The 27,647-nt window shown below is 40.2% G+C and overlaps 1 protein-coding gene across 2 annotated transcripts; it reads right to left on the bottom strand.

Moving 5' to 3' along the window:
* Positions 1–391: 391 nt before the first annotated feature.
* On the bottom strand, positions 392–18,610 carry LOC113099203 (FXYD domain-containing ion transport regulator 5-like). 2 transcript variants are annotated; one of them, XM_026264301.1, is made up of 9 exons: positions 18,455–18,610; positions 15,942–15,987; positions 13,471–13,563; positions 13,048–13,188; positions 11,629–11,682; positions 10,891–10,920; positions 3,936–4,010; positions 3,630–3,675; positions 392–451 (listed from the first exon to the last, which is right to left on the bottom strand). In XM_026264301.1, the coding sequence occupies exons 1-9, from the start codon at positions 18,464–18,466 to the stop codon at positions 427–429; spliced, it is 522 nt and encodes a 173-aa protein (XP_026120086.1). In that variant the 5' UTR covers positions 18,467–18,610; the 3' UTR covers positions 392–426. The 2 variants fall into 2 exon arrangements, with proteins under 2 accessions (XP_026120086.1, XP_026120087.1); XM_026264302.1 differs by lacking the exons at positions 392–451; positions 3,630–3,675; positions 3,936–4,010 and adding an exon at positions 9,231–9,273.
* Positions 18,611–27,647: the final 9,037 nt, after the last annotated feature.

The raw sequence follows: 27,647 nt of genomic DNA, 5'->3' as shown, positions 1-27,647 counted from the left end.
TGCAAAGTATTGAATAATAATAATAATAAAACACAAGTACAGGCCTGTATTGTACAAAGTTTGACGCTTAAACCAAGCAGTTTGGTGCAGGAGAGCAGAGGATGAAAGGGATTTTGTGTCTGTGATGCGTGATTACGTTGGGATCTGCCAAAGTCCCAGCCGGTGTGTTACTGCTGGCGTTTAGTGCAGCACGATAGCACACATCTTATTCCCCGGCGCCTCTGTGACAATCCTGGAGATCAGTTTGAAATAATGAACACGCTCACTCCACACACACACACACACACAAACTCTCCATCTTGTCCTTATGATGTTGTTCTCACAAGGGGAAATGTAAGTCTGTAACCGCTGTGGAAACAGACTGACTGGGTGTTCTGCTGTTCTTCTGTTTATTTGCTGGGCCAGCTGATCAATGCCGGGAAAGTGTTAACTTCTGGTCACCTCGTATGAACTATGCACCCAGAAAAATAAAATAAAATAATGTTAGAAAGAAGTTGTAGAGAGAAAGAAAGAAGAGAGAGAGAGAAAGAGAGAGAGAGAGAGAATTTGTTAGTTTTGCACTTTCTCAAAAAAAAAAAAAAGGTTCCATTCAAGTAAATCAGTTTACCTGGAGGCCATTTTGGCAATGAACTAGTTTTCTATGTAGGCAAAAGTTTGTCAACATTTCCAGAGTTTAACTTTATTAAAACGAGCAGCAATGCAATGTGATTCATAGTAAGGATAACATTTATTTTAGAATAAATAGAATTTAGAATGAGTAATTTCTAACCACAATCAATCATATTTTGTGAGCAGGTTTTCTCACCGGTAACATCTTGTGGAAATGTCCCTAAAGGAATAATTTACCCCAAAAAATGAACATTTGCAGGAAATGTACTCACCCTCAGGCTATCCAAGATGTACGGTAGATTAGTTTGTTTTTTCAGATTTCAAGATATTTAGCATTCCATCACTTGCTAACCAATGGATGCTCTGCAGTGAATGGGTGCCGTCAGAATGATAATCCAAACAGTTGATGAAAACAGATCTCAATAATCCACAAGTGACGCATAAATAAGTGAAACCAGTTGTAAATAAATATGTTGGTAGATTTAAAGCTGCAGTTGGTAACTTTTGTAAAAATATATTTTTTTACATATTTGTTAAACCTGTCATTATGTCCTGACAGTAGAATATGAGACAGATAATCTGTGAAAAAATCAAGCTCCTCCCAGTGCTCCTATTGCCATTTGCAGAAATTCATCCGCTCCCGGTAAGAAATAACCAATCAGAGCTGCCGGTCCGTAACTTTTTTATGTGTTCAAAGTATGACAAAATGTATATAATAAGCGACCATGAATCCATTTTCCAAACCGTGTTTTTAGCCTGTCTTGAGTCACTAGGGTGCACCTATAATAAGTGTTTATATTCGGACTATTTAAGATTGCTTCGGGGGTACCGCGGCGGAGTAACCCAGTGCCTTTGTGATTCTTCATAGACATAAACAGAGAGAAGTAGTTCCGGCTACGATGTTCTTCCGCAAGACGCAAGCAATTCTGTTTATTAACCGCTAGAGCGTCAAAAGTTCCCTACCGCAGCTTTAAATGTGAGAGGACAACAGATGATGGATTTTTTTTATACTGGAAGTAGTGCTATTATGGGTTATGTATTTTGGCCATAAGTGACAGTTTAAAGTCAAAATGCCTTAATGATGGATTTGTTTCTTACAAACATGCACCTGTTCATTTCACAAGATGTTAATTGACGAACTGGATTTGTGGGGAATGATTATTGTGATGGACTCTCATTCTGACGGCACCCATTCACTGCAGAGAAGTGATGTAATGCTATTTTTTTTTTTCCAAATCTGTTTTGATGAAGAACCAAACTCACTTACAGGTACTGTACATCTTGAATGGCCTGAAGGTAAGTAAAAGTTTTATAATTTTTTTCTAAACTTTTAATATACAGTAAGGTGATGTTACCATGTATCCTCTCTTTACCGGACATGTCCCCTTTCGGAGTAAAAAAAAAAAAAGCGTTTGGCCGGGATTTCTAATCGACAAAAATGTTCAGGATTCGGCTTTTGCAGTCTACAGTCACCATTCACCGTGTGCATTTTTGAATTAGAGCCCTGCGAGGGACTGTTTTCTTAATGCTGCTGAATTTTTGACCATGATCATCCGCTCCTGCAACATGTACAGTATATTTCACTCCCGAGATTTTTTGTGTCCATTCCGCCTGCTCCCACAAACATTTTGTTTTTCATGGTATTGGGCTACTTTTGCCTACTTTTGCCAATTGGTTGATTCTCCCCCATGGGTTAAAGGTTTGAAATGTTGAATAAGTAAAATTTGCCTGAAATACTTGTATTGGAACATTTTGTATTCTACAGTATATGATGAAACTATGATGTTAAGTTTTGTGAAGGAGTGCCTCTGGTTGGAAGCTTTTTTTTAGCTGTGTTTATGATCAATATACATAAAATTGATTGTAAAATATATATTTTAGGTTTGGAAATGACAATTTAAATGGTTGATATTTGGGATATAGACCTTGCACCCACAGTCCTCATTCTGGAAAACTAAAATATGGACACCTTATTTAATAAGTCAGCTTATTGCCACAGGGCATTAAATATTCCATTAAATATAGTATAAATCAGCTGTTAAAGCCTCCAGCAGGGTTTTCACAGCAGCTCTGTGTGAGGTAAAGCCAAGTCAACAACTGCTTTCTCTCCAGGTAAAGCGTTACCGCTTGTTAATATTTTGCAGAGAAAGAAAATTATGCCTTTTTGCCTTAATAGCCGAGATCATTTGAAAAGGCTCTTTTCATAGAGAAGTGTTATTATTCTTCTCTTATATTACTAAAATTATATACTGTTTTGTTTTCTCTCTTGCACAAGTCAATTCAGTTGACATTCTCTCCATGCAATGGTTGTGTATTTTCATTATCAGATGGCACTGACAGGTGTATAATAAGCACATTCAAGTTTAACTCTTCGCATTCATTATATGTGGAAAGAATGAAGTCATGTGTTTTAGAACAATCAATATAAAAGCCCTAATGGCATATAAACACAATGAAGTCCATAATGATTATAAAGACACATCAGAAAGAGGCAAAACGTTATTAGGCATCTGATCGCTACATGCATTAAAAAAGTACACAATGAATATGTATGAAAGAGCATACCACTTTTAAAGCAGTAAAGAGCATGTAAACTAAGCACAGTATGCAAATGTTCTCAAATTAACTATCGATTTGTCTAAATGATCAGTTTACAGTACAGCTTACACAAAAACGTATTAATAGAGAAGTGTAGTTTACATGGTGTACCACCTACTACTTTAGCCTGTTATTCAGAATGTAGTATTAGTCAATTATATACTGTTTATACACTATATACAATTACAAAAACATGAAAATATTACATTTGGTCAGTCCAATCAAATAATGAATCAAGAAAGAGGTTAAAAATGTCAACTTCATACGTTATGGGGATATAGTATTCTACACATTGGGATCTTTTGCATATGTACTGAACATTTTGGCAACATTTGCATAATGCAAAGTGTATACTATATACTGTTTGGTAGTATGTGACTGTCTGACAAGAATACTCTCATGGTAAACAGTTTTTTTCTCACCTTCCTTTGCCAATATGACACCGTGGGATTCGTTTCACTTTGCCACCTTACAGATGGAGAAAGAATAAAAAAGAGAGGAGAGAGGTTTGGGGATTTAAATTGTAATGGTTTATAAAAGGAACAAAAGCTGTCGCTTGTACATAAAAGGTCCATTTTGGAACCTTAATGTTACATATGATTAATTAAAGTGAACATATTAGAACCTAAAAGGAACAAAAGTGTACCTTTTGAAAAGGTACCTCCCCAGTGATAGCTTTTGTCCATTTATTTTTGACTGGACTGAGACTTGAAAATGGGTTTACTTACAACCAAGCACCATGATTCCCATCACAAAGAGAACTGCGGCGATGGTTAACCCTACATGACGTAGACTGGAGTAATCTGAAATAAATAAATAAAACAATAAACTTATGTCATGTCATGCATTAAACATGATGCAGAACACACTAACAGAAGAATCCAGTCCAGCAGTCTGGAAACATACATAAAGTGACATTAATTTTAATTTCATGCTTGTGTGTGGATGTCACAAAAGAATTTCAATCATCGAGTGTTCTTCACAGCAAGAGTAGCAACAAAAGTCAATTTTATAAACAATTCCTTGAACTTTATGACATGCAGCATTCAGTACACACAAAGCAGGTAACCCCCCCCCCCTCTCTCTCTCTCTCACACACACACACATGCTTTGAAGTAACAGCGAACCGCCATTAAACACCATTAACTGATGAAACTCTGAAACATATTCATGCACTTATAAACTTAGTTCCTGGGGATTGAATGTAGAACAGAAGCATCTACGGGTCACTGCTAATGAGGCTATTTCCTGAACATCAGATTTCTTGTAGCTGCCCTAACAATAGGAAGTGATTGAAGCAGCAGCTGTCGCCAGGTCATAAGCTTTCAACTACAGCTCTTGAGACAGTAATAGTGCTCCCGAGCTCGGCACCTCTGTGCTTCTTATAAACACAATACTTTCCACTGACAGGGAGATTGAGTTCCTCCAGTCTTTGTGGTTGAATGCACTGACAGCGGCTCGTACGCTGCTGTACCAGAGAAATCAGCAGACAATTAATTAGTAATGAGTTCCACAAGATCACCAAATGAGTCCATGGACCACAAAACCAGTTATAAAGATCCATTTCTAAAAAAAATTATATTTTAGATTTAAAAATCTTAACACTGAGAAAATCACTTTGAAAGTTGTCCAGATGTTCTTAGCCATCCATATTACTAATTAAAAAAATAGGTTTTGGATAATATTTACAAAATATCTTCACGGAACATGATCTTTACATAATATCCTAAGGATTTTTTGTCACGAAAGGTATTGGGGAAAAACACAAAGAGAGGGTAGATCCAAATGCAGGTAAGGGTTTCATTTAAACAGAGGGGTAAATACAAAATAAACAGTCATGAGAGACAAATCAAACAAAAAGGGAACCGGATGAAACGGGGAACTCGGAAGAACGGAAAGGTAGAGGAAGTCTGGTGGAACGAGAGAATGAGACACATAGGGTAAGACAAAGCAAGACTGATGGACCTGAAACACAATGACATCAGACAAGGACTCCGTGACATAGACTAAGACAGACTGGGTATTTATACACAGAAGGATAATTGGGAAACAGGAGACAGGTGGGGTGAACAATCAATCAGGTAACAAGGAGGAAGGTGACCATATAAGGGAACAGGAAGTGATCTGGGACAGGCACCGTGAGAAGGAGGACATCTAGTGGAACCCCGGGGAACAACAACCCAGACACTGTGACAGTACCCCCCCTCTACGGAGCGGCTACCAGACGCTTAAAGACAAAACATGACACAGAGACCAGGAGGGAGGCGGACAGGTGGAGGCTCAGGGGGAGGGACGGAGGGCCAGAAAAGGAACACATGGGGGACAAACACCAGAAATGATACATAAAACCGGGAGATCAGGAGGGAGGAGGACCGGAGGAGGTACAGGGGGAGGGACGGAGGGCCAGACTAAACTAAAGAGAACAGACAGAAACAGAACTCAAAAAACACAAAACATAAGTCCATGAAGGACATGTTGAGGCGTCCACTAGGACGGAGCAGATGACCACCACAGCCGTGTGGTCAAGGCCAGAACCCTCCAGGGCGGAGTGGAAGACCACCACGTCTCTGTGGTCGAGGCCGGAGTCCACCAGGTCGGAGCAGAAGACCACCACGTCCTCATGGTCATCACCAGAGTCCCCCAGGGTGGAGCGGACGACCACCACGTCCTCGTGGTCACCGCCAGAGTCCCCCAGGGCGGAGCGGATGACCACCACGTCCTCGTGGTCACCGCCAGAGTCTCCCAGGGCGGAGCCGAAGACCACCACGGCCTTGTGGTCACCGCCTCGGGAACAGCATCGGGCTCCGCCTCGGGAACAGCATCGGGCTCCGCCTCGGGAACAGCATCGGGCTCCGCCTCGGGAACAGCATCGGGCACCGCCTCGGGAACGACCTCGGCCTCGGGAACTGCATCGGGCTCCGCCTCGGGAACAGCATCGGGCTCCGCCTCGGGAACAGCATCGGGCTCCGCCTCGGGAACTGCATCGGGCACCGCCTCGGGAACTGCATCGGGCTCCGCCTCGGGAACTGCATCGGGCTCCGCCTCGGGAACTGCATAGGGCACCGCCTCGGGAACAGCATCGGGCTCCGCCTCGGGAACAGCATCGGGCTCCGCCTCGGGAACTGCATCGGGCACCGCCTCGGGAACTGCATCGGGCTCCGCCTCGGGAACTGCATCGGGCTCCGCCTCGGGAACTGCATCGGGCACCGCCTCGGGAACTGCATCGGGCACCGCCTCGGGAACAGCATCGGGCACCGCCTCGGGAACTGCATCGGGCACCGCCTCGGGAACTGCATCGGGCACCGCCTCGGGAACTGCATCGGGCACCGCCTCGGGAACTGCATCGGGCACCGCCTCGGGAACTGCATCGGGCACCGCCTCGGGAACTGCATCGGGGCACCGCCTCGGGAACTGCATCGGGCACCGCCTCGGGAACTGCATCGGGCACCGCCTCGGAACAGCATCGGGCACCGCCTCGGGAACTGCATCGGGCACCGCCTCGGGAACTGCATCGGGCACCGCCTCGGGAACTGCATCGGGCACCGCCTCGGGAACTGCATCGGGCACCGCCTCGGAACTGCATCGGGCACCGCCTCGGAAACAGCATCGGGAACTGCATCGGGCTTCGCCTCGGGAACTGCATCGGGCTTCGCCTCGGGAACAGCATCGGGCACCGCCTCGGGAACTGCATCGGGCACCGCCTCGGGAACTGCATCGGGCACCGCCTCGGGAACTGCATCGGGCACCGCCTCGGGAACAGCATCGGGCACCGCCTCGGGAACTGCATCGGGCACCGCCTCGGGAACTGCATCGGGCACCGCCTCGGGAACTGCATCGGGCACCGCCTCGGGAACTGCATCGGGCACCGCCTCGGGAACTGCATCGGGCACCGCCTCGGGAACTGCATCGGGCACCGCCTCGGAACAGCATCGGGAACTGCATCGGGCTTCGCCTCGGGAACTGCATCGGGCTTCGCCTCGGGAACAGCATCGGGCTCCGCCTCGGGAACTGCATCGGGCACCGCCTCGGAAACAGCATCGGGCACCGCCTCGGGCACTGCATCGGGCACCGCCTCGGGAACTGCATAGGGCACCGCCTCGGAACTGCATAGGGCACCGCCTCGGAAACAGCATCGGGCACCGCCTCGGGAACTGCATCGGGCACCGCCTCGGGAACTGCATCGGGCTCCGCCTCGGGAACTGCATCGGGCTCCGCCTCGGGAACTGCATCGGGCTCCGCCTCGGGAACTGCATCGGGCACCGCCTCGGGAACTGCATCGGGCTCCGCCTCGGGAACTGCATCGGGCTCCGCCTCGGGAACTGCATCGGGCTCCGCCTCGGGAACTGCATCGGGCACCGCCTCGGGAACAGCATCGGGCACCGCCTCGGGAACGACCTCGGCCTCGGGAACAGCATCGGGCACCGCCTCGGGAACTGCATCGGCCTCGGGAACAGCATCGGGCACCGCCTCGGGAACTGCATCGGGCTCCGCCTCGGGAACAGCATCGGGCTCCGCCTCGGGAACAAGCATCGGGCTCCGCCTCGGGAACAGCATCGGGCTCCGCCTCGGGAACTGCATCGGGCTCCGCCTCGGGAACTGCATAGGGCACCGCCTCGGAAACAGCATCGGGCACCGCCTCGGGCACCGCCTCGGGAACTGCATCGGGCACCGCCTCGGAAACAGCATCGGGCACCGCCTCGGGCACTGCATCGGGCACCGCCTCGGGCACTGCATAGGGCACCGCCTCGGGCACTGCATAGGGCACCGCCTCGGGAACTGCATAGGGCACCGCCTCGGGAACCGCATCGGGAACTGCATCGGGCACCGCCTCGGGAACTGCATCGGGCACCGCCTCGGGAACTGCATCGGGCTCCGCCTCGGGAACTGCATCGGGCACCGCCTCGGAAACAGCATCGGGCACCGCCTCGGGAACTGCATCGGGCTCCGCCTCGGGAACTGCATCGGGCTCCGCCTCGGGAACTGCATCGGGCACCGCCTCGGGAACAGCATCGGGCACCGCCTCGGGAACAGCATCGGGCACCGCCTCGGGAACTGCATCGGGCTTCGCCTCGGGAACGACCTCGGCCTCGGGAACAGCATCGGGCACCGCCTCGGGAACTGCATCGGGCACCGCCTCGGGAACTGCATCGGGCACCGCCTCGGAAACTGCATCGGGCACCGCCTCGGGAACTGCATCGAGCACCGCCTCGGGAAACTGCATCGGGCACCGCCTCGGGAACTGCATCGGGCACCGCCTCGGGAACTGCATCGGGCACCGCCTCGGGAACTGCATCGGGCACCGCCTCGGGAACTGCAATCGGGCTTCGCCTCGGGAACTGCATAGGGCACCGCCTCGGAAACAGCATCGGGCACCGCCTCGGGCACCGCCTCGGGAACTGCATCGGGCACCGCCTCGGAAACAGCATCGGGCACCGCCTCGGAAACAGCATCGGGCACCGCCTCGGGCACTGCATCGGGCTCCGCCTCGGGAACAGCAGCTGCCTGTCTCCTCCTCCGCCCTCTACGATGGGGAGTCGGTGGCGTTGAGTCGGCCATCTTGTGCTGTGGTGCTGGGCTGGCGGCCATCTTGGGCTGTGACGCTAGGTTGGCGGCCATCTTGGGCTGTGGGGCTGGGCTGGTGGCCATCTTGGGCTGTGGGGCTGGGTTGGCGGCCATCCTGTGCTGTGGGGTTGGGCTGGCGCCCATCTTGTGCTGTGGGGCTGAGCTGGCAGCCTTGTCTGGACACTCTGGTGTGGTTGTTGCATCCCACTGGGCACGATGGTGCAGGTAATTGGTAAACCCCCAAAAGTCCAGTATCTCTAACCCCTTCATCTCCCATGAAGGTAAAGGATCATCCAGGCAATTATTAAATAAATCCTTTAGTGCTGCATCATTGTAACCTAGCCCGACTGCCATAGTCCAAAACAATTGCGCCAGGCCACCCACCTCACTTCCCTCTTGATGAAGGGTGATTAAGTTCTGGTATCTCCCCCTCCGTTCCTCCATGGTGGCTGGGGAACCGATTCGAAATCCCACACCGCTGGATCTAGGCATGACGGAGTCCTTCTGTCACGAAAGGTATTGGGGAAAAACACAAAGAGAGGGTAGATCCAAATGCAGGTAAGGGTTTTATTTAAACAGAGGGGTAAATACAAAATAAACAGTCATGAGAGACAAATCAAACAAAAAGGGAACCGGATGAAACGGGGAACTCGGAAGAACGGAAAGGTAGAGGAAGTCTGGTGGAACGAGAGAATGAGACACATAGGGTAAGACAAAGCAAGACTGATGGACCTGAAACACAATGACATCAGACAAGGACTCCGTGACATAGACTAAGACAGACTGGGTATTTATACACAGAAGGATAATTGGGAAACAGGAGACAGGTGGGGTGAACAATCAATCAGGTAACAAGGAGGAAGGTGACCATATAAGGGAACAGGAAGTGATCTGGGACAGGCACCGTGAGAAGGAGGACATCTAGTGGAACCCCGGGGAACAACAACCCAGACACTGTGACATTTTTGGCATAAAAGAAAAATTGATAATTCTTCTCCATACAATGTATTTTTGGCTATTGCTTCAAATATACCCCAGCGACTTAAGGCTGGTTTTGTGCTCAAGGTTTACAAATATGTGGTCTTTTAATGTTATTGTTAAGGGAAACGCTTTAAAGAAATAGTTCAACCATAAATTTGCTGAACATATACTTACCCTCAGGTTATCCAGATGTATATGAGTTTGTTTCTTCATCAGATCAGATTTGGAGAAATTTAGCATTATATCACAATGGATGCTCTGCAGTGAATGGGTGCCGTGAGAATGAGAGTGCAAACAGCTGACAAAAACACCACCATAATCCACATAACTCCAGTCCATCAATAAAACTGCAGGCTTGTAAATAAATTCAACACTAAGATGTTTTTAACGGTTGCTTATATGGCTAAAATAAAACTTTTCATTCATAGTAGTGCTTAATCCAATAATAAAAAAAAGTAATAACATCTGAATCAGGAGAGAAATTTGCACCGATCAAACACTGTTTACAAGTGAAAACAGTCCAAGTTTACAGTCTAGTTCTAAACAAACATGTCCGTGGATTTTGATGTGAGACATCAACGGGATACATTTTTACACTGGAGGAAGATTTATTATCGATCATGTATTTTTTGCCAGCAACAAAGTTAAAAAAGTTTTGATGTATTTGTTTATTTTGATGTTTTTATCAGCCATTTGGGCTCTCATTCTGACGGCACCCATTCACAAATTATATAATGCTACAATTCTCCAAATCTCTTCCAATGAAGAAACAAACTCATGTATAAGTTGGAAGGCCTGAGGGTGAGTACATTTTAAGCACATGTTTATTTTGGGGTCAACTCAACTATAATTACTCAATAATAATAATAATGTTATTTGAATAACACTGCTATTGGATTTTTCTGCTATTGCTGCTATTGTTTTATCATCCATTAAGTGAGAATCTATAAGTCCAGTCACTTGAAAAAATTGTAGCACAAACAAGTATCAGTAAGTATCATCCATATCTGTAGAACAAACAGTGCGGCACGAGTTACAGATGATATACAATACTTTGGGTTAGAGGTTTGTTCTAGCAGTAATCGTGAAGTCTGCATCAGTGAGAACTATTAATGAAGGAATGATTAAACAAATACTTACTGTAATTAAACGGTTCGTCCCATTTCTTGTCTGTTGAGGAAATTGCAAAATTTAGAGAGATGTTGACATCATAAACAAGACCTAAAAACAGTCCACATGCCTATAAAATGTAATAGACTCTATCATTTTCATAATATTCTAAATAAGCCAGCAGAATATGTGTGGGTGTGTGTGATCATGGTGATGGATTCATGAGCCTGCTGCATCTAATGAGAAGAAACAATCTTTCACTTATCCACATCACATGATCTCCAACACTAATTTTCTACGATTCAATCAGAGTTGTGTTAATAAAATGCAGTTTATGCAAATGACTTTAAGATTTGATGGGTTAAATTGAAAGAAAATCAGTGAAATGTAATGAAATATATATATACACACACACACACACACACACACACACACACATATACATGATGTATGGTTTATTAGGATCAGACAATATTTGGCTGATATACAACTATTTGAACATCTGGAATATGAGGGAGCAAATAAAATAAAATAAAATAAAACTGTAAATTATATTTACAGTAGGAAATTTACAAAATATCTTTACTTCATATCTTAATGATTTTTGCCATAAAAGAAAATCGATAATTTTGACCCATACAATGTTTTTTGGCTATTGCAAAAAATATACCCCAGTGACTTAAGAAATGTTTTGTGATCTAGGGTCACATTTATGTAAAAAAAAAAAAAAAAAGAAAAGAAAAAAAGAGGAAGATGAGAGAGTTTTACCCCACTTTACAGGTCTGGCGGCCTCAATTCTGGAGGTGGTGGTGTTAAGGGTCGCTTCAATGAGAAAATGAGAGGGAAGTGAGGTCAAGGAAAAAGACAGAGAGAAACCTAATCTACACTGTAAAAAATAAGTGTAATTTTAACTGTAAAATTTTGTAAAAACGCTACGGAAAAAAACTGATAATAGGTTAACAGTAAGTTCCCGTACTATATACAGGGAAAAACTGTAAAAGATCTAACAAAGCATTTAATGTAAATTTACAGTAAAATTCTGTTAATTATACAGCTTTTAGAAGTAAAAAAAGAACAAATCAATGTATAATTTACAGTCTAAAACTGTAAACTGATATTCCCAGAATTCCCTGCGTGACACTCCACGTTTGAAAGTATTTTGTTTAAATAATCATGTTTTTAAATAGTTCTTGTTATCAGTTATGTACATTTGAGCTTTATGTTACATCTTCTGTTGCTTAATGAAAGTTTTTTGCATTATTTAAGTATCACGTGTGTTACCATGATGGTGTTTTGTATTTCCATAAATGTGCACCTTCTATATGTTAATATATACTTCTGCTTGTGGTGAAGCTACTTGTGATGAGCTTTGATACTTCATGTGGCTTTCTCTTATCCAGTACCATCTTTATTATTATGGTGGTTGTCAGTATTTTCAAGGTACAAAACAGATTTAATTTTGTGTGTTGTTGAATTTACTGGTTTATATTCACATTTTCTTGTTTGTAAATTACAGCTTTATATTGTAAAATTAACAGTTTTTGACGTAAATGTGTTTACAGTTTTCTGTATTTTTACAAAATTATTCTGGCAACCACAGCTGCCAAAAAGTTTTTGTAAAAACAACAAGAATTTTTTTACAGTGTAGCATGTACATTCTTTTTCTCAAATTCACAGAGTTATGAATAGGAGTGATCTTTTGAATCCCGTTTTTGTCCATAATGTAGGTTGACAGCAAAGACTTTCCGAGTGAAAAGCAGATGCTGCTTCTTATCGCAATCCTATGGATTTGTCCGTAATAGCTTCTAATTAAATTCCAGCAGCACTCATTCTCTGTCCGGCCCTGTCTTTCAAATTCAATTTTTGCATATTTCAATGGCACTGCTCTCCCAGGATATATGGTTGGTTGATTCTTCATAAAGCATATCAGCTCGCCGCGACAGTGCTCCTCAATCCCACTGAAATGCTGCATTATCTTTAAGCCTCTCAGCATGGAAAGAGCCTTGAACATTTTCTAATTACCTGCTAATTATGTGTGCGCTTGATATAAATTGCATGAGTAAAGAGGAAGCCTCTCAGCTATTCATGCAATCCTGAGCTCTGTTACCCTCCCCCAATCCCACAATCCCACACTGGAAGTCCTTTCACCAAAACCAAAGTTGCATTTCGGTCAGAATCAGGGCTTACGGTGTGCGGCAGACGTCTTTTTGGAGGTCACCGAGGATGGCAAAGGGGATTCTGTAGAGTCTTCAGTGTTTGCTGCAGTTAGGGTGAGGTTAGAATCCTCTTCTTCTGGGCTCATTGTCACCTCTGTTGTTTTCAGGTTATCTGAAGGAACGAGGCAAACACTTTCGTGATTGAATTGTACTACAGATATAAACCAAAACAAATATTGCCAGTTTATTATGCCACAAAAATCAATTCCTTCTGTATTGGACCTGTAACTCAGCTGTATTGGAAACACTTCGATTCAAAACCGCAAACAAATTGGAAGTATAGAGTAAACATATACTGACTATAATATAAAACTTAACAGGCAATCCTGGGATGGTTATGTGGTTATGCTGGGAAATAAAAATGTAAAAAAGGAAATCAAATTCCTACCCTTACCCTCGTCTGTGTGTTCAGTGTTATTAAACGGAGGTGTGGGGCTCGTCATTGGTGCTGGGGTCTCTGTTTCTGTCACGTTCTCAGCTGCAAAACCTGTATAAGACAGAAACACAGAAACATTTCGGCTGTGGTTAGAAAACTTCTTCACGAAGATGGAGAGTTTGGGTGGAGAAATCTTCTGCTCTTCAGGTCTCTTTAGGTATTATGTGGGATCTTTTGGATGCTGATCACATCTCATATATTTTGGAGTTGCTGAAAAAGTATATTTTCTGGGATACAGTTCAAGATCTTGGGATATTGATTTCCCAGGGGTATTTTCAACAATGTGCCTAGGCTATTTTTCAAAAATCTTTGAAAGCTGATGGCTATCTTGTAAAATTATTTATAGCATATAAAAAAACCATTACCAGAAAACGGTATGAGCAAACACCTGCTTAAAATGGGCAATTGATAGAAATATTTTACGCAATTTAAGGCCCAAAAATTGATTGATTTCAAAGTTACAGCAAGAAATGCAGTTTGTATTAATATTAATATAGACACCACATCCACACACACACACAAACACACACATATAAACACTATATAGCGGAAGGAAAACAGCAGCAGCAACATGGCTTTAAGAAAAGTTTGGACACAAGAAATGGAGATATATTTTCCAGAACAGATCATCATGCAAACAGCTTGCAGCACAAGTTTTTTTTGAAAAACAACTTTTTAGCAGAGTTGTTGTCAGCTCGTGCAGTGTGTGACAACTAGTGTGAGGGGGCAGATGCAAAAACGGTAATAAAAACTTGCCTTTTGTTTTTGTTTCTTTTTTTTTGCATTTTCTGAGCTTCTAATCTAGACTAATGAATATATTTGTTTTGTAATTTGTTAATTTGTGTGTAAATGCCAACACATAAATTAGGCTATAAATGTTTTATTTATCATCTATATTTGAAGCGTGTTGGTGCCACATAATAATAATACAATTACTGGAAGTGGTAGGCCTGTTTTGAGAATAAAGTCAAAATACAAGAATAAAGTCATAGCAAGACAAGATTAATTGATGTAATATTTTGAAAATAAAGTAGTGAATTGCATGAATAAAGTTAAAAAGCAGATAGGAAATAATATTTAATGTTTTATTAATGCTTTTTGTGTTCAAAATGTGCACATTTTATCATGAATTGCAATCAATATATGTGCTTTTCCCTTTTTAATACAGTTGTATCATGAAATAAACATGAATGCACAGCAGAATGCATGAAAGATAAAGTACAATGTAATTAATGTTTAATCATGTAATAGGTCTAATTGATTCACATGCTTCTTGAGCTGAGTCAAATACAGCGATCTCTCACAACACATTAAAGAGCCTAAAAAACACATTTATTGTTTTTATTTCATGATAAAATGTACAGAAAGCTGAACATTTGCATTATATTAAAAGTAACAAAGCGCAAAGAGCTGTTTTTATGTTAAATACGTCTGAAGAATGAAAGGTTGGACGCTACAGAAGGGTTTTTTTTTTTTTTTTTTCTGTGTGTGTGTGGGGGGGTACATGAATTAGGCTAACTTGTGCAATTAAATTATTCATGCAATAATAACTGATAGTAATATTAGTAATTTTGCCTAACCAGGAATTGCTGCAAAAAAAAAAGCCATTGTCCCGAACATTTACAGAAATGTCATCATAAACTGTGTGTTATGGCTGAAACTGTGTGTTATGTCCCCTTTAAAGGCATTTAGACTATCTAATACCATTTTGTATTCATCCACAAATCACAAAGTGTCAAATAAAACTACAGAAGGAGAGAGAGAGAATATTAAATTGATACTTCCATTAAGGCTGCAGAGACACATATTTGAGATTGTTACTAGAGCATCTGAATTTTTTTTTTTTTTTATAGAGCATTACCAACAATCTCCTTCTGACACCATTATGACTTATGAGTGTTTGAAGAACACATTCAGTGATCCGGGCCGGCTTCAGAGTTCGAGTTTCCACACACACAAGCAGCAGATGAATGCAAATGTATTCTGAGGCAGACATAATAACAGTGTGGTGATGTAGAGTGCAGCGGTTTGTAATGAAGGCAGGCCTCTCATAGACCCTGCCACAGAACAAGGACTAATTGTGGTCTTACAGAGATGGGTCGCGGCATATTTGTGTGCATTTTCCGGCTATGTGCAGTTTGTCCAATGAATCCCTTCACAAGATGAATGGCCACATGAGACTGAGCAATTCTACTGGCAAACACTGTGATTATTGCAGAACGACTATAAATCAATCTTTTATTGGAAGTATTCATCTGAAAAAGATTAGACCCACTGGTCATTTGTGGTTTTGGGTAATGTAGGATTTTATAAAAAAAATGCATTATCAGATTATGCTGACAAATGGTTGTGATGTATACGTGTAATGTCATAAAAGATGGTGTGTGTGCATGTGTGAAAGAGAGAGGAGAAGAATCATGATAACTCACTTCTGAAGACGAGTAACAGAAAAAAGGCGGCCCCCCGTAATAAGATCTGAAAAAGAGAAAACACCCATAAACACAAGTACACAACCAGGTTAAAAACACTTCTCCTTGACTGTGGAAAAAGGTGACTGTAGAAAATTGCTTTGAGATTTTCCCACAAAGCATTGCTGTTATTTAAGTATTCTATGCTATTGCAACTTTAAAGTAATGTGAACCCATTGTACTTCCATAATGTGACGTTTGTAAAATTGGAGGATTTTTTCTTTATTTTTTCTATTCGGAAATGACTAATATATAGTGAAAAGTAAATAAAAATCAACACATTTTTCCCCCCCAATTTTGATAATAATGATAATAATAATAAATGTTTCTTGAGCAGCAAATAAGTATATTAGAATGATTTCTGAAGGCTTATGTGAACTGAAGACTGGAATAATGATGCTGAAAATTCAGATTTGCATCACAGGAATAAATTACATTTTACAATATATTAACATAGAAAACAGTTATTTCAAATTGAAATAATATTTCACAATTTTACTGTTTTTATTGTATTTTTGATCAAATAAATGTAGCATGGGTGAGCATAACAACCCTAAACTTCTGAATGGTAGAATATTGTAAGTAGTTTCATTTCAGAGTTCATGTTAAATATTTAGCAAGCATGCATGTGTCATGGTGCTTTACGGTTCTCTCTTGCTACTGTAAACAATCTGCCTGTGTAATGAAAGCATTTTGAGATGAAATGTTTTGACATTTCCCAACATTATCATTAGCCAATCAGTTGCGGTTGTTTTGGAAATGTACGCCAATAAAAGGCCAACAACAGAAGGCTGCCAGTGTTTCTGCGGGGAGGGGTTGACATGAGCAAGTACATAACACAAACACTGGATTATGACACATCAGATGACAGGCTGGCATTACAGGCACCAAGCTCTCCATTAGTATAATCAAACAACTGCAGGACCAAAAATAAAGCGGTTTTGAATGTGTGAAAGAATTGACTGCCGCAGACTTGGCCAAAGCTCATGGCTTTAAATATGAACCAATGAAAGCAGAGTCTTAGGGTGTCAGGGAGTGTGGGTATGATGCGTCACTGGGTAAACTGTGTCAACCCCTTGGCAAGCCACGGATTATAAAATAAAAGCATTTTATTTTATTTTACCTTTCCAAAAGTTTGGGGTCTGTAAGATTTGGAAGTCTTTTATGCTCACCAAAGCTCTCATTATTTGATCAGTTATACAATAAAAATCAGCAAAATTTTGAAATATTATTACAATTTAAAACAACTGTCTTGTATTTGAACATATTTTAAAATGTAATTTATTCCTATGATGCAATGCTGAATTTCTAACAGCCATTGCTTGAGTCTTCGGTGTCACGCAAAAATGCAAAAGTCTTTAATGTCACTTGTGATCAATTTTAGTGTTCTTGCTCAATAAAAGTTTTTTTTTTTTTTTCTTTAAAAATGTGGGCTAAACTATGTCCCGTGTGGGGTAAGTTGTGCCAATTTCAGAACTAATAGTGAAATGTTATATTTGTCTTGTTGATAAGTAGGGAGAAGTTTTTCTAATAATCAAAGACAGAAATGGTATCAATAACAATCAACACATTTTTTTTAAGTGATCTCTACATAAATGCTGTATGAATAGCTTCATGTGAGTTACAATTCATGTGAGTCTTGCTTCACATCACTTCCTGTAATTGTGAACTGCTGCCACGTGTTACTACTACACATTCAATTTGTTGAAAAATTTGATCAAGCCCCTCATTCCTGTCTTGTTTAACACATTTTAATGCAGAGACAACTGAGTCATAAAGCGGGGTATGAACATAATTTAATGTCTCAACGGATCTATGCAATTATATATTCATACTGGCTACAGCTTTTAAAGTAACATTTCAAACTTTATAGAACATGGCATTAACTATTAAAATAATAGTTTGAATGCAACCTTATAAGCTTTCATAAAATATATATATATAAATTGTGCCTGTGTTTTTCATGTCAAATCTAAAAAAAAATTAAATGCACTAATACATTTGCCTCATTGCAAAATAAATAATAATAATAAAAATAGGTTTAATACACCCAGCTGACCATTTGACGTGAATAAATAAAAATGTATTATTATTATTTACATTTATTTCTTCCTTTCTATTTTATTTTGTGGCCTCTATAAGAACTTTTTCATTAGAAGTAGCCACTTTGATTCATGCGAGGGCAAGCATGTATTGAACTGTGGCTGTGTACTTCATCTTCTTCTGCAGGTGAGTGACTGTGTTTACTTGTTTGTAAAGACAGATGGTCCTCTGGGTCTTCCATGATCGATGGATCAGATGAACGAATAGGCTGGTCCACAGTGATCTCACATGCTTGAAGCACGTGTGCCTCTTGCTAAGCATATCATGTTCCTCTCTATCTCTACATCTGCTTACCTTGTAGCATCTGTGTATCACTCAAGCTCAGAAACTCCAAAACTAAGCACATATATTCATTATTTGATTTCACTTACCTTGCTGTTCATTTTGATCTTGCGTACCACATCCAATCGGAGTCAAACAGAGCACAGCATCTGCCGGTCTGATATAACTGTTGGTTAGTGCACCACGCCCTAACGTTGAACTTCCTCTCACGCTCAGTCCTTCTCACTGGTGCTGAGGCCCCTCACTCGTGTCCACATCTGCCAGTCCTCTTTTATGCCCGTCACATCAGCTATTGTCTACAATTCAAACTATGTTAATGCCAGGCTCTCTCACATTCTGTGTATCAGCACTGTAACTCATTGTCTGAGCAGCTCTTTGTGTCGGGTCTGTATTTGTGTATGTGCAACACATAACCGAGAGAAGTGTTATTTGATTGCATTTTAATATCTTTTTATGTATTATGTATTAATTATTTTATATTTTATTATTTGTATAATACAATATATATATATATATATATATATATATATATATATATATATATATATATATATATATATTAATGTCAAAAATAAATAGTGCTAGGTCAAGTTGATTTTATTAGTCGGTTAAAAAAAAAAATACCACAGGCCTGTATGCAGGAGGGAAATGAGTCATATTTAGTCTTAGAGACTAACTAACACTTGAACCACCCAGAACACCTTAGCAACCAGATCAGATGCAAACTTGCCTCACAATTAACTAGGGAAATGTAAAAACGGACTTTTACCCCCCAGGTGTTTCTCATTTAATTCCTAATAATTATTACAATGCATTATCTTCTTGTTGATCCACCAGTTCACATTTATAACTCTGTGTGATGCTGCGTAAAAAAATATGGGTGGATTTTCTCATTGATCTGAACAAAAACAGAAGACGGGATGATTGAAAATGGAAATCCATTCTTTGACAGTAGGAGACGCTTTCAGAAGGGCAGAAATATATTAGTTTCCCTATGAGTACTAGCATTTTTTGTTTGTTTTTTAAGGGACTTTTGATGACAAACGTTCCTATCTTCATCATTTGAACGCTGTTTTGAAGAAGCAGACTTAAAGTCATTTGCCCATCATCCAATCACTTCGCTGCATTGGTGAGATATTTAAGACATCTTATCTTGTGAATTTTCTCTCATGCCGTGCATAGTTCTCCTTCAAATGGTTTAGATAAGTGACACACTGTAAACACTACTATGTAGACTTCTCTGAAAACAGAAGGAAGGAAACCATGTAACCCACAAATGTGGTAACGAAGCAGAACACCATGTTCCAGAGGTTGTCATGAAAGCAAGGCCTCCTAGTCCTAAAATTAGGTTAGACTACAATCACAAAAGTACTGAACCATTGTTTAGCCTTCTAAAAAGATCTGTAATGAACATCACAGGATCTCTGAAAACCCTCCTCCTCTTACATACTCCAACATTCCTTGAGAAATAAATTCAATTTCACAATTCTCGAATGATCAACATCCTTATCTGTCCCTCTGATTCAATAGTAGTTGTAAAGCACGGTCAACTTAACCTGTGGTATCAATAGACCACTGCTTTGTCCCCCACATTACCGTCTGTTCTGCAACAATGAACAACAGAAGATTGCCAGAATTCAACAAAGAGGAGGCAGACCGCCCCGTCCCCATGTCACGTTCTCAAAGCTGACCCCGCAAACCCAAGATTCCTTCCTCTCCTCTTTTTACAAAATGCTACAATTTGTCACAATATTTTCAGTTTCTTTAAAGATAATATAGCTATCTTTAAACATTATTGGTGTTAAAGAATGCTAGGCTACATACAGTATTGTTCAAAATAATAGCAGTACAATGTGACTAACCAGAATAATCAAGGTTTTTCGTATATTTTTTTATTGCTACGTGGCAAACAAGTTACCAGTAGGTTCAGTAGATTCTCAGAAAACAAATGAGACCCAGCATTCATGATATGCACGCTCTTAAGGCTGTGCAATTGGGCAATTAGTTGAATTAGTTGAAAGGGGTGTGTTCAAAAAAATAGCAGTGTGGCATTCAATCACTTAGGTCATCAATTTTGTGAAGAAACAGGTGTGAATCAGGTGGCCCCTATTTAAGGATGAAGCCAACACTTGTTGAACATGCATTTGAAAGCTGAGGAAAATGGGTCGTTCAAGACATTGTTCAGAAGAACAGCGTACTTTGATTAAAAAGTTGATTAGAGAGGGGAAAACCTATAAAGAGGTGCAAAAAATGATAGGCTGTTCAGCTAAAATGATCTCCAATGCCTTAAAATGGAGAGCAAAACCAGAGAGACGTGGAAGAAAACGGAAGACAACCATCAAAATGGATAGAAGAATAACCAGAATGGCAAAGGCTCAGCCAATGATCACCTCCAGGATGATCAAAGACAGTCTGGAGTTACCTGTAAGTACTGTGACAGTTAGAAGACGTCTGTGTGAAGCTAATCTATTTTCAAGAATCCCCCGCAAAGTCCCTCTGTTAAAAAAAAGGCATGTGCAGAAGAGGTTACAATTTGCCAAAGAACACATCAACTGGCCTAAAGAGAAATGGAGGAACATTTTGTGGACTGATGAGAGTAAAATTGTTCTTTTTGGGTCCAAGGGCCACAGGCAGTTTGTGAGACGACCCCCAAACTCTGAATTCAAGCCACAGTACACAGTGAAGACAGTGAAGCATGGAGGTGCAAGCATCATGATATGGGCATGTTTCTTCTACTATGGTGTTGGGCCTATTTATCGCATACCAGGGATCATGGATCAGTTTGCATATGTTAAAATACTTGAAGAGGTCATGTTGCCCTATGCTGAAGAGGACATGCCCTTGAAATGGTTGTTTCAACAAGACAATGACCCAAAACACACTAGTAAACGGGCAAAGTCTTGGTTCCAAACCAACAAAATTAATGTTATGGAGTGGCCAGCCCAATCTCCAGACCTTAATCCAATTGAGAACTTGTGGGGTGATATCAAAAATGCTGTTTCTGAAGCAAAACCAAGAAATGTGAATGAATTGTGGAATGTTGTTAAAGAATCATGGAGTGGAATAACAGCTGAGAGGTGCCACAAGTTGGTTGACTCCATGCCACACAGATGTCAAGCAGTTTTAAAAAACTGTGGTCATACAACTAAATATTAGTTTAGTGATTCACAGGATTGCTAAATCCCAGAAAAAAAAAAATGTTTGTACAAAATAGTTTTGAGTTTGTACAGTCAAAAGTAGACACTGCTATTTTTTTGAACACACCCCTTTCAACTAATTGCCCAATTGCACAGCCTTAAGAGCGTGCATATCATGAATGTTGGGTCTTGTTTGTTTTCTGACAATCTACTGAACCTACTGGTAACTTGTTTGCCACGTAGCAATAAAAAATATACTAAAAACCTTGATTATTCTGGTTAGTCACATTGTACTGCTATTATTTTGAACAATACTGTACAGTACATTCTTCAGAATATGTTTTTTTTGTGTGTGTGTGTGTTAAACAGCTGTAAGAAATGTATACAGGTTGGGAAAAACTTGATGCAAATTATGCAAATGATGCATTATGCCTTTATGGGCCTTTACTTTTTTAGCGTTAAGTCTATAGCATTTTTTCAACAGTTTTATCCTTCACCATGCAAAAATTTCTGAACAGCGTAGGATTAATTGATATTTTAATACTTTGAGATTTGGGAAACATTTGCAAGTTATTTAGTTCTTACATTAGTCTCCTTATGTCAGTCCACTAAAAGTAGTTCAGGAAGCCAGGAAACGTGATATTTTACCAAGATCCAGTTTTTTTTTTTTTTTTTACTTTAGCACTACCTAGCATAATTAAGAGTTTTAACAAGGCCATTATGGAGCACCACTTAGCCTCGAGCAGGGCTGTGTACAGATATTTTGAGGGGCAATGGCCCAAAACAAACAAAGGGGCACAAGGAGTGTGGGTTCTTGTTAATACGATAGAAATATACAGTTAAAAGAGAAGACAGCACACTCTGTAATAACTGACTTTATTGTAGATGTTTTGATTAGAGTAGGCTGCTTCTGTCGCATCTTCAATGGAAGTAGGGGAGAGTGGGGTAAGTTGAGCCAGTGCGTAAGTTTACCCACCCCTGCATCTTGGCAACTGTACACTTTTACTGTCATGTGACCATGTATTTTGGAACCACCCATCATTTCTGCCAGACTGTGATAAGGAGAAACGCATTGGGGGAATGGAAGGCACCATGGCCGTAGCCAGTGTTTGGAAATGAGTGTGTTCTGGGTGGGAATTGTGTTACAATAACCCCACTCATTACACTAAACAGAGACAGATATGTAGATGTTTGTGAAATATGTTTTCTCTGTTTTGGAGGAATGAGCATTGCGCCATTACTTTAGGTTAGGGGTATATAATTGTATCAGTTAAATATTATCTATTTTTTTTCCAGTACATAGGCCTATTGGTGTTATGTATATAGCATTAATTAATAATCATTGCTATATATATGATAACTTTGTCTAGTGTCCTTATGGATGTTGTTAGCATGACTTTTTGAACTACAATATGAAATAACATAGACATAACATACTTTTTACTAGTGTTATATGCAACTGTTTTGATAGTATTGATAAAATTTCTGACAGATAATATTGTGATGTGTGTGTTTTTTTTTTGGTGTTTGCCTTGCCATATGTGGTATCCTGTCAGAGATACCATCTCTGTGGGCTCTTTAGATTGCTATCAGTTTAAGTTCTGGCAGTGTTGCCAGATATTGCTATGAAAATAAATAATAAATAAATAAAAATATCTTTCCATCGGTAGTCATTAACAGCTAGCAAACTCTCTGTTTAGTCTGTTTTCAGGAAGGCTATAACTTTGGTGTTCAACATATTGTTTCAGAGATGCAAACAATTAAATGTTGAAATTTAAACTTCATTTGGTTGGTTTTGTTGTTAAAGTTTACTTTAACAAAAGACACTATGACTTTCTGTAAAAGGAAATTATTAAATAACTTTTTTAATTATTATTTATTTCACATAGGTTTGAATCAGATTCATCAGATGGTCATTTTACACCCAGATGGTGCATCTTACCCACTGACACAACTCGGGTCAACTTACTCTTAACCTGGTGCGAACATTTTTTTTTTTTTTTACAATAAAGCATATTTTTTAGTACCATTTGTCATAGAACACTGAGATCTTCTGATCTCGGTCTACTCACCGTGTCTAGATGTAGACCTAAAAAACGAGGCGATCATATTTTTGCGACTGCAGGTCAGAAACTCTGGAATAGTCAACCTCTTCATATCAGAGTAGCCCCCTCTATTTCTGCTTTTAAGTCTGTTCTAAAGACATATTTTTTCTCTCTAGCTTTCAATACCCTTTGATCGTTGGTTCAACTGTTGTTATAAGTCTTGTTTTCAAAATTTGATAGTCTTGTTTTATCCATCTGATTTGAGATTTTTATTCTATTCGCTGCAGCACTTTGGTCGACTTTGGTTGTTTTTAAATGTACTCTACAAATAAATATTGTATTGTATGTTGAACTGCCTTTAGCAGCCTCCTATCGCTCTTTCTCTCGCTGTCTTCTTTTTTTTGTGAAGGCTTTTTTTTTTTTTGTCTACAAAGTGTGCCAACAACTTTTGTTCAAGCTGTAAGCACTTTTAAAAGGCTGAGACATTACTGAAAAAAACAAAAACTAAAAACAAGGCTACAGACTATTTACTAATTCAGCGGATCAAGGAACGTAATGACTTGTGGAACGTAATGCATCAACCTGGTAATGCAACGAAACTTCGGGGACTGTGGTCTCCACCTTCCAAGGAACAGACCGCTTTGAGCTGGGGTGATAGGGGGCACCTCAGCCGATGAGGGCAAAGGGGTCATTGGCCTCTAGCCTCAGGGGCCAACCCCATGCGCATGGCCCTGCTCTTTCATTGCATGTCCTTGCAGTTGACAGAAAAAGTAGCAGTTAAAGACCAATGTAGCTATTTGTAGCTGGTCATCACAGTATCGGACAAACCCATCATTATGAAATTCTTAATTTTTTTAACTAGCCATAAAACAACAGAAAACACAAACAAAATTATTTGTGAAGCATGCGTCTTCACAAAATGATTTGTGAAGAGTGTGTCTGTCCAGTAAATATTCAAATGCATTAACATTTAAACTGATTCAGTTGCAGACTTTGTGAACTCATATTAAACTAAATTTGAGTGGAATGTCTTCTCTTTAAAGCAATAGTTCGCCAGAAATGAACATTCTGTAATTAAATGCTCAGGCATTTTTTCTCTTCTTTTTTTTGTAAAAGAATCATTAAGGTCAGGTTTGTGCACTGGATCAATTCATTTATTCAAAAGACTAACCTCAAAAGAATGTCTTAAATAAATAATGACTTAAATTTGTCTGGCTCTCCAGCCTTTTTTACACCACGGATCGGTTATGTTTTTGGAAATATTCTCACGAACCGGCTGGAGGGGCATGGGTTTATATATATATAAAAGGAGATGTGAAAGAGGAATCAACTTGATATTCGTGCGCCTGGTATTAATATGTGCATGCACGCTTTGGAAATCAGCATGAGTAACTAATCCAGTTCTCTTTTGCTGCTGCTTCTTGTGGTTTAAAATCGCCTGAATGTGTACGTACACTGACAAATATATCTGTGAATCACATGCATGCTAAATGTATCACGGATCAGCTGTGATCTGTTAATCTGTTTAAATATATATAAAATACATTTACTAATTAAACATTTAATTTATGAAATCGTCAAATTTTTACTCCAGCAATCGCATACATAAAAAAAAGAAAGTCATTAGATGATTAGATGATCATTAGAACAATCATTAATGTGCAATAAATAACAGAGTGCCAGATCTTTTCCTACAACATTTGTGCAGATTTTTCCCACAACAAATAATGTAAGCTGTATTATATGGATGCTTGTTTCTGCCACAGAAAAAAAAAAAAAAACGTAATAATAATAATTTTTATCTCACAATTCATACTGTTTCAAGGAATTCTGGGAATATGTTTAAATTGCGACATAAAAACTCATATATAAACTTTTTATATTTCCTACAATTTATATTTATGGATGAACTATTCTTTTGCAGCTGCTTTAAAGCTCTGACAGAATATCTGTGAAGCAATATAATCCATAACTGTTTTTTTTATATTAATATAATAAAAACATTGCAAATGGATACAATGCACGAATCACACTGCTTCTGATGAGAGAAACGCGAAAGAAAACTCCTCTCCAGATGAGTCTTTGATTACGCCGGTTTGGCTGAAACACATGCCTGAGTTATTATCGCATGTTTTAGAGGTAATTACCTGATTGAAATCTTCTGAGGTGTTCAGTGAGCAGAAACGTCTCTCTGGTTGTCAAGTGTCCTGAATTATTTTATTTTTTTCAAAAAAAAGATGGATTAGACATGGGAAATACAGCTGTTAGTCTGCCATAGTCTGTCAGTTTCAATCCCTTTTTTAATTGTACTTTTTATTGTAAACTAATTAGTGGTTCTTGCATTTTTTAAGCCATAAAAAACAAATGATACATTACATTGTCCTGCTTATTGAGGAGAGGTATACTATTACTATTCAAAGTGATTGGAAATATGATTTCAGCCTGGTACAACACCACAATATGTCACTCAAAGTTCCTTCAGAAAGCACTCAGATTGTGGTACAATGTCATGAACATAAAGGCTGAACATAAGAAAACACAAGGAAATAAAGATGAAATGGTGTGTTTGGAAATGTTACAGCTATTCAGATATTCTGCACTGTATTTTTTGCAAACCTGCACCTGGATAATGTCAGAGAATAACCATATTTGCATCTACATCACCAACTTTTTCATTGGTGATAATGGAATACATTGTTTTTTTTTTTCACCGTAATGGCCAACTCTACAATAATCGGATTGCTAATGCACTGCATTTTGAGTCTTTCTCAAGAGTAAATAAGAGTAATTTGAGACAGACAAATTCAATCTAAATTCTTGTTACCCTAGTTTGTGTTGCTTTATTTTTCATGCAGTCTGCCATGTAAAAAGGCAATTTTGATAGAAAAGTTAAGCATGCAAATTCCATTTTAAAATGTTGCTAGTTTGCATTGAAGTGTTTATGAGCTGACGGCATACAGTAAAGGGCTGTTTGCCAGCAACCTGCCACCAAACTGAGAGAGTTACGTGATGGATGAGTTACGACCAGCAAAACCGAGCTGGACTTGTAACTAAAATCCTACATTTGACACTCAAAACCAATCTTTAAGTATAATTAATAATAAAGCAACATACATTTTAGCCTAGACAGAACAGTTTATATCATCCAAAAATCACCAAAGAAACACCATAAATTTGCCAGATTTCCCTTTAAGATGAACGTCCAACTACAATACTGCAGAAATAAAACATTTATTTTTGTTCCTAACTTTTTTGAGAACATTATTAAACACCAGATAACTCCAAACGAAGAAGAAATAACTTTGCCAGAACAGTTTGAGAACATTCCCCGTTTGTGTTTGACCAATCAGAATCAATCATTCCAAAGGGATGCATACTAATTTTATAAAACTTATACATCTGATCACATGATTCATGGTTTATGTCCACAGCAGAAAATGGACAAACTATACACTGAGGTTTAGCACATCTAAGCTTGTTAAACATTACATTTCCCAATGTTAAGGCAACATATGTTAGGCTAGTACGAACTGTGGCTGCACTCTAAATCTAAAATTCATTAGACAGATAAACAATAGAGATCTGAGAGGATCTGCCCAACGGCAAAACCACATTTCACTGTACTGGCCAAATGATGATCCAAAAGAAAGGAAGAGGCGGTTCCACTGGCGTGAGAACACACACATTCATTGAGTCTGTTTGTGTTTGTGAGCATGTGTGTGTGGGTGAGTTTGAGTACAAGGAGTTGTTATCTTGTGACAGATTACAACATACAAACTCAAGAAGGGACGTTGGAGTGATGGCTCTGTTTAGTGCTTTTGTCTGTGTGTGTGTAGCATCTCATGTATTCAGCTCAAAAAGGGAATGTGAACATATTAGGGGAAGTACGATTGGTTCCTCTTTTATTTTTTGTACAGACTGATATCATCTCATCTACTGCAGCACCCGTCTCCGTTGCTGTGCTGTTGTTTACTTATAAAGAACCATATTCTACAAAGGGGCTTCAGTGGCAACCAACTGCTCCCCAGGCGCCACAGCATAAATGCCTGTCCACTACTCTCTGTGTGTGTTCACGGTGTGTGTGTGTTCACTGCTGTGTG

The sequence above is a fragment of the Carassius auratus genome, unplaced genomic scaffold (genome assembly GCF_003368295.1).
Source record: "Carassius auratus strain Wakin unplaced genomic scaffold, ASM336829v1 scaf_tig00216880, whole genome shotgun sequence".
NCBI lineage: Eukaryota > Metazoa > Chordata > Actinopteri > Cypriniformes > Cyprinidae > Carassius > Carassius auratus.
The sequence above is the reverse complement of the archived record's forward strand: the minus strand, read 5'-3'. Positions and strand labels throughout refer to the sequence as shown.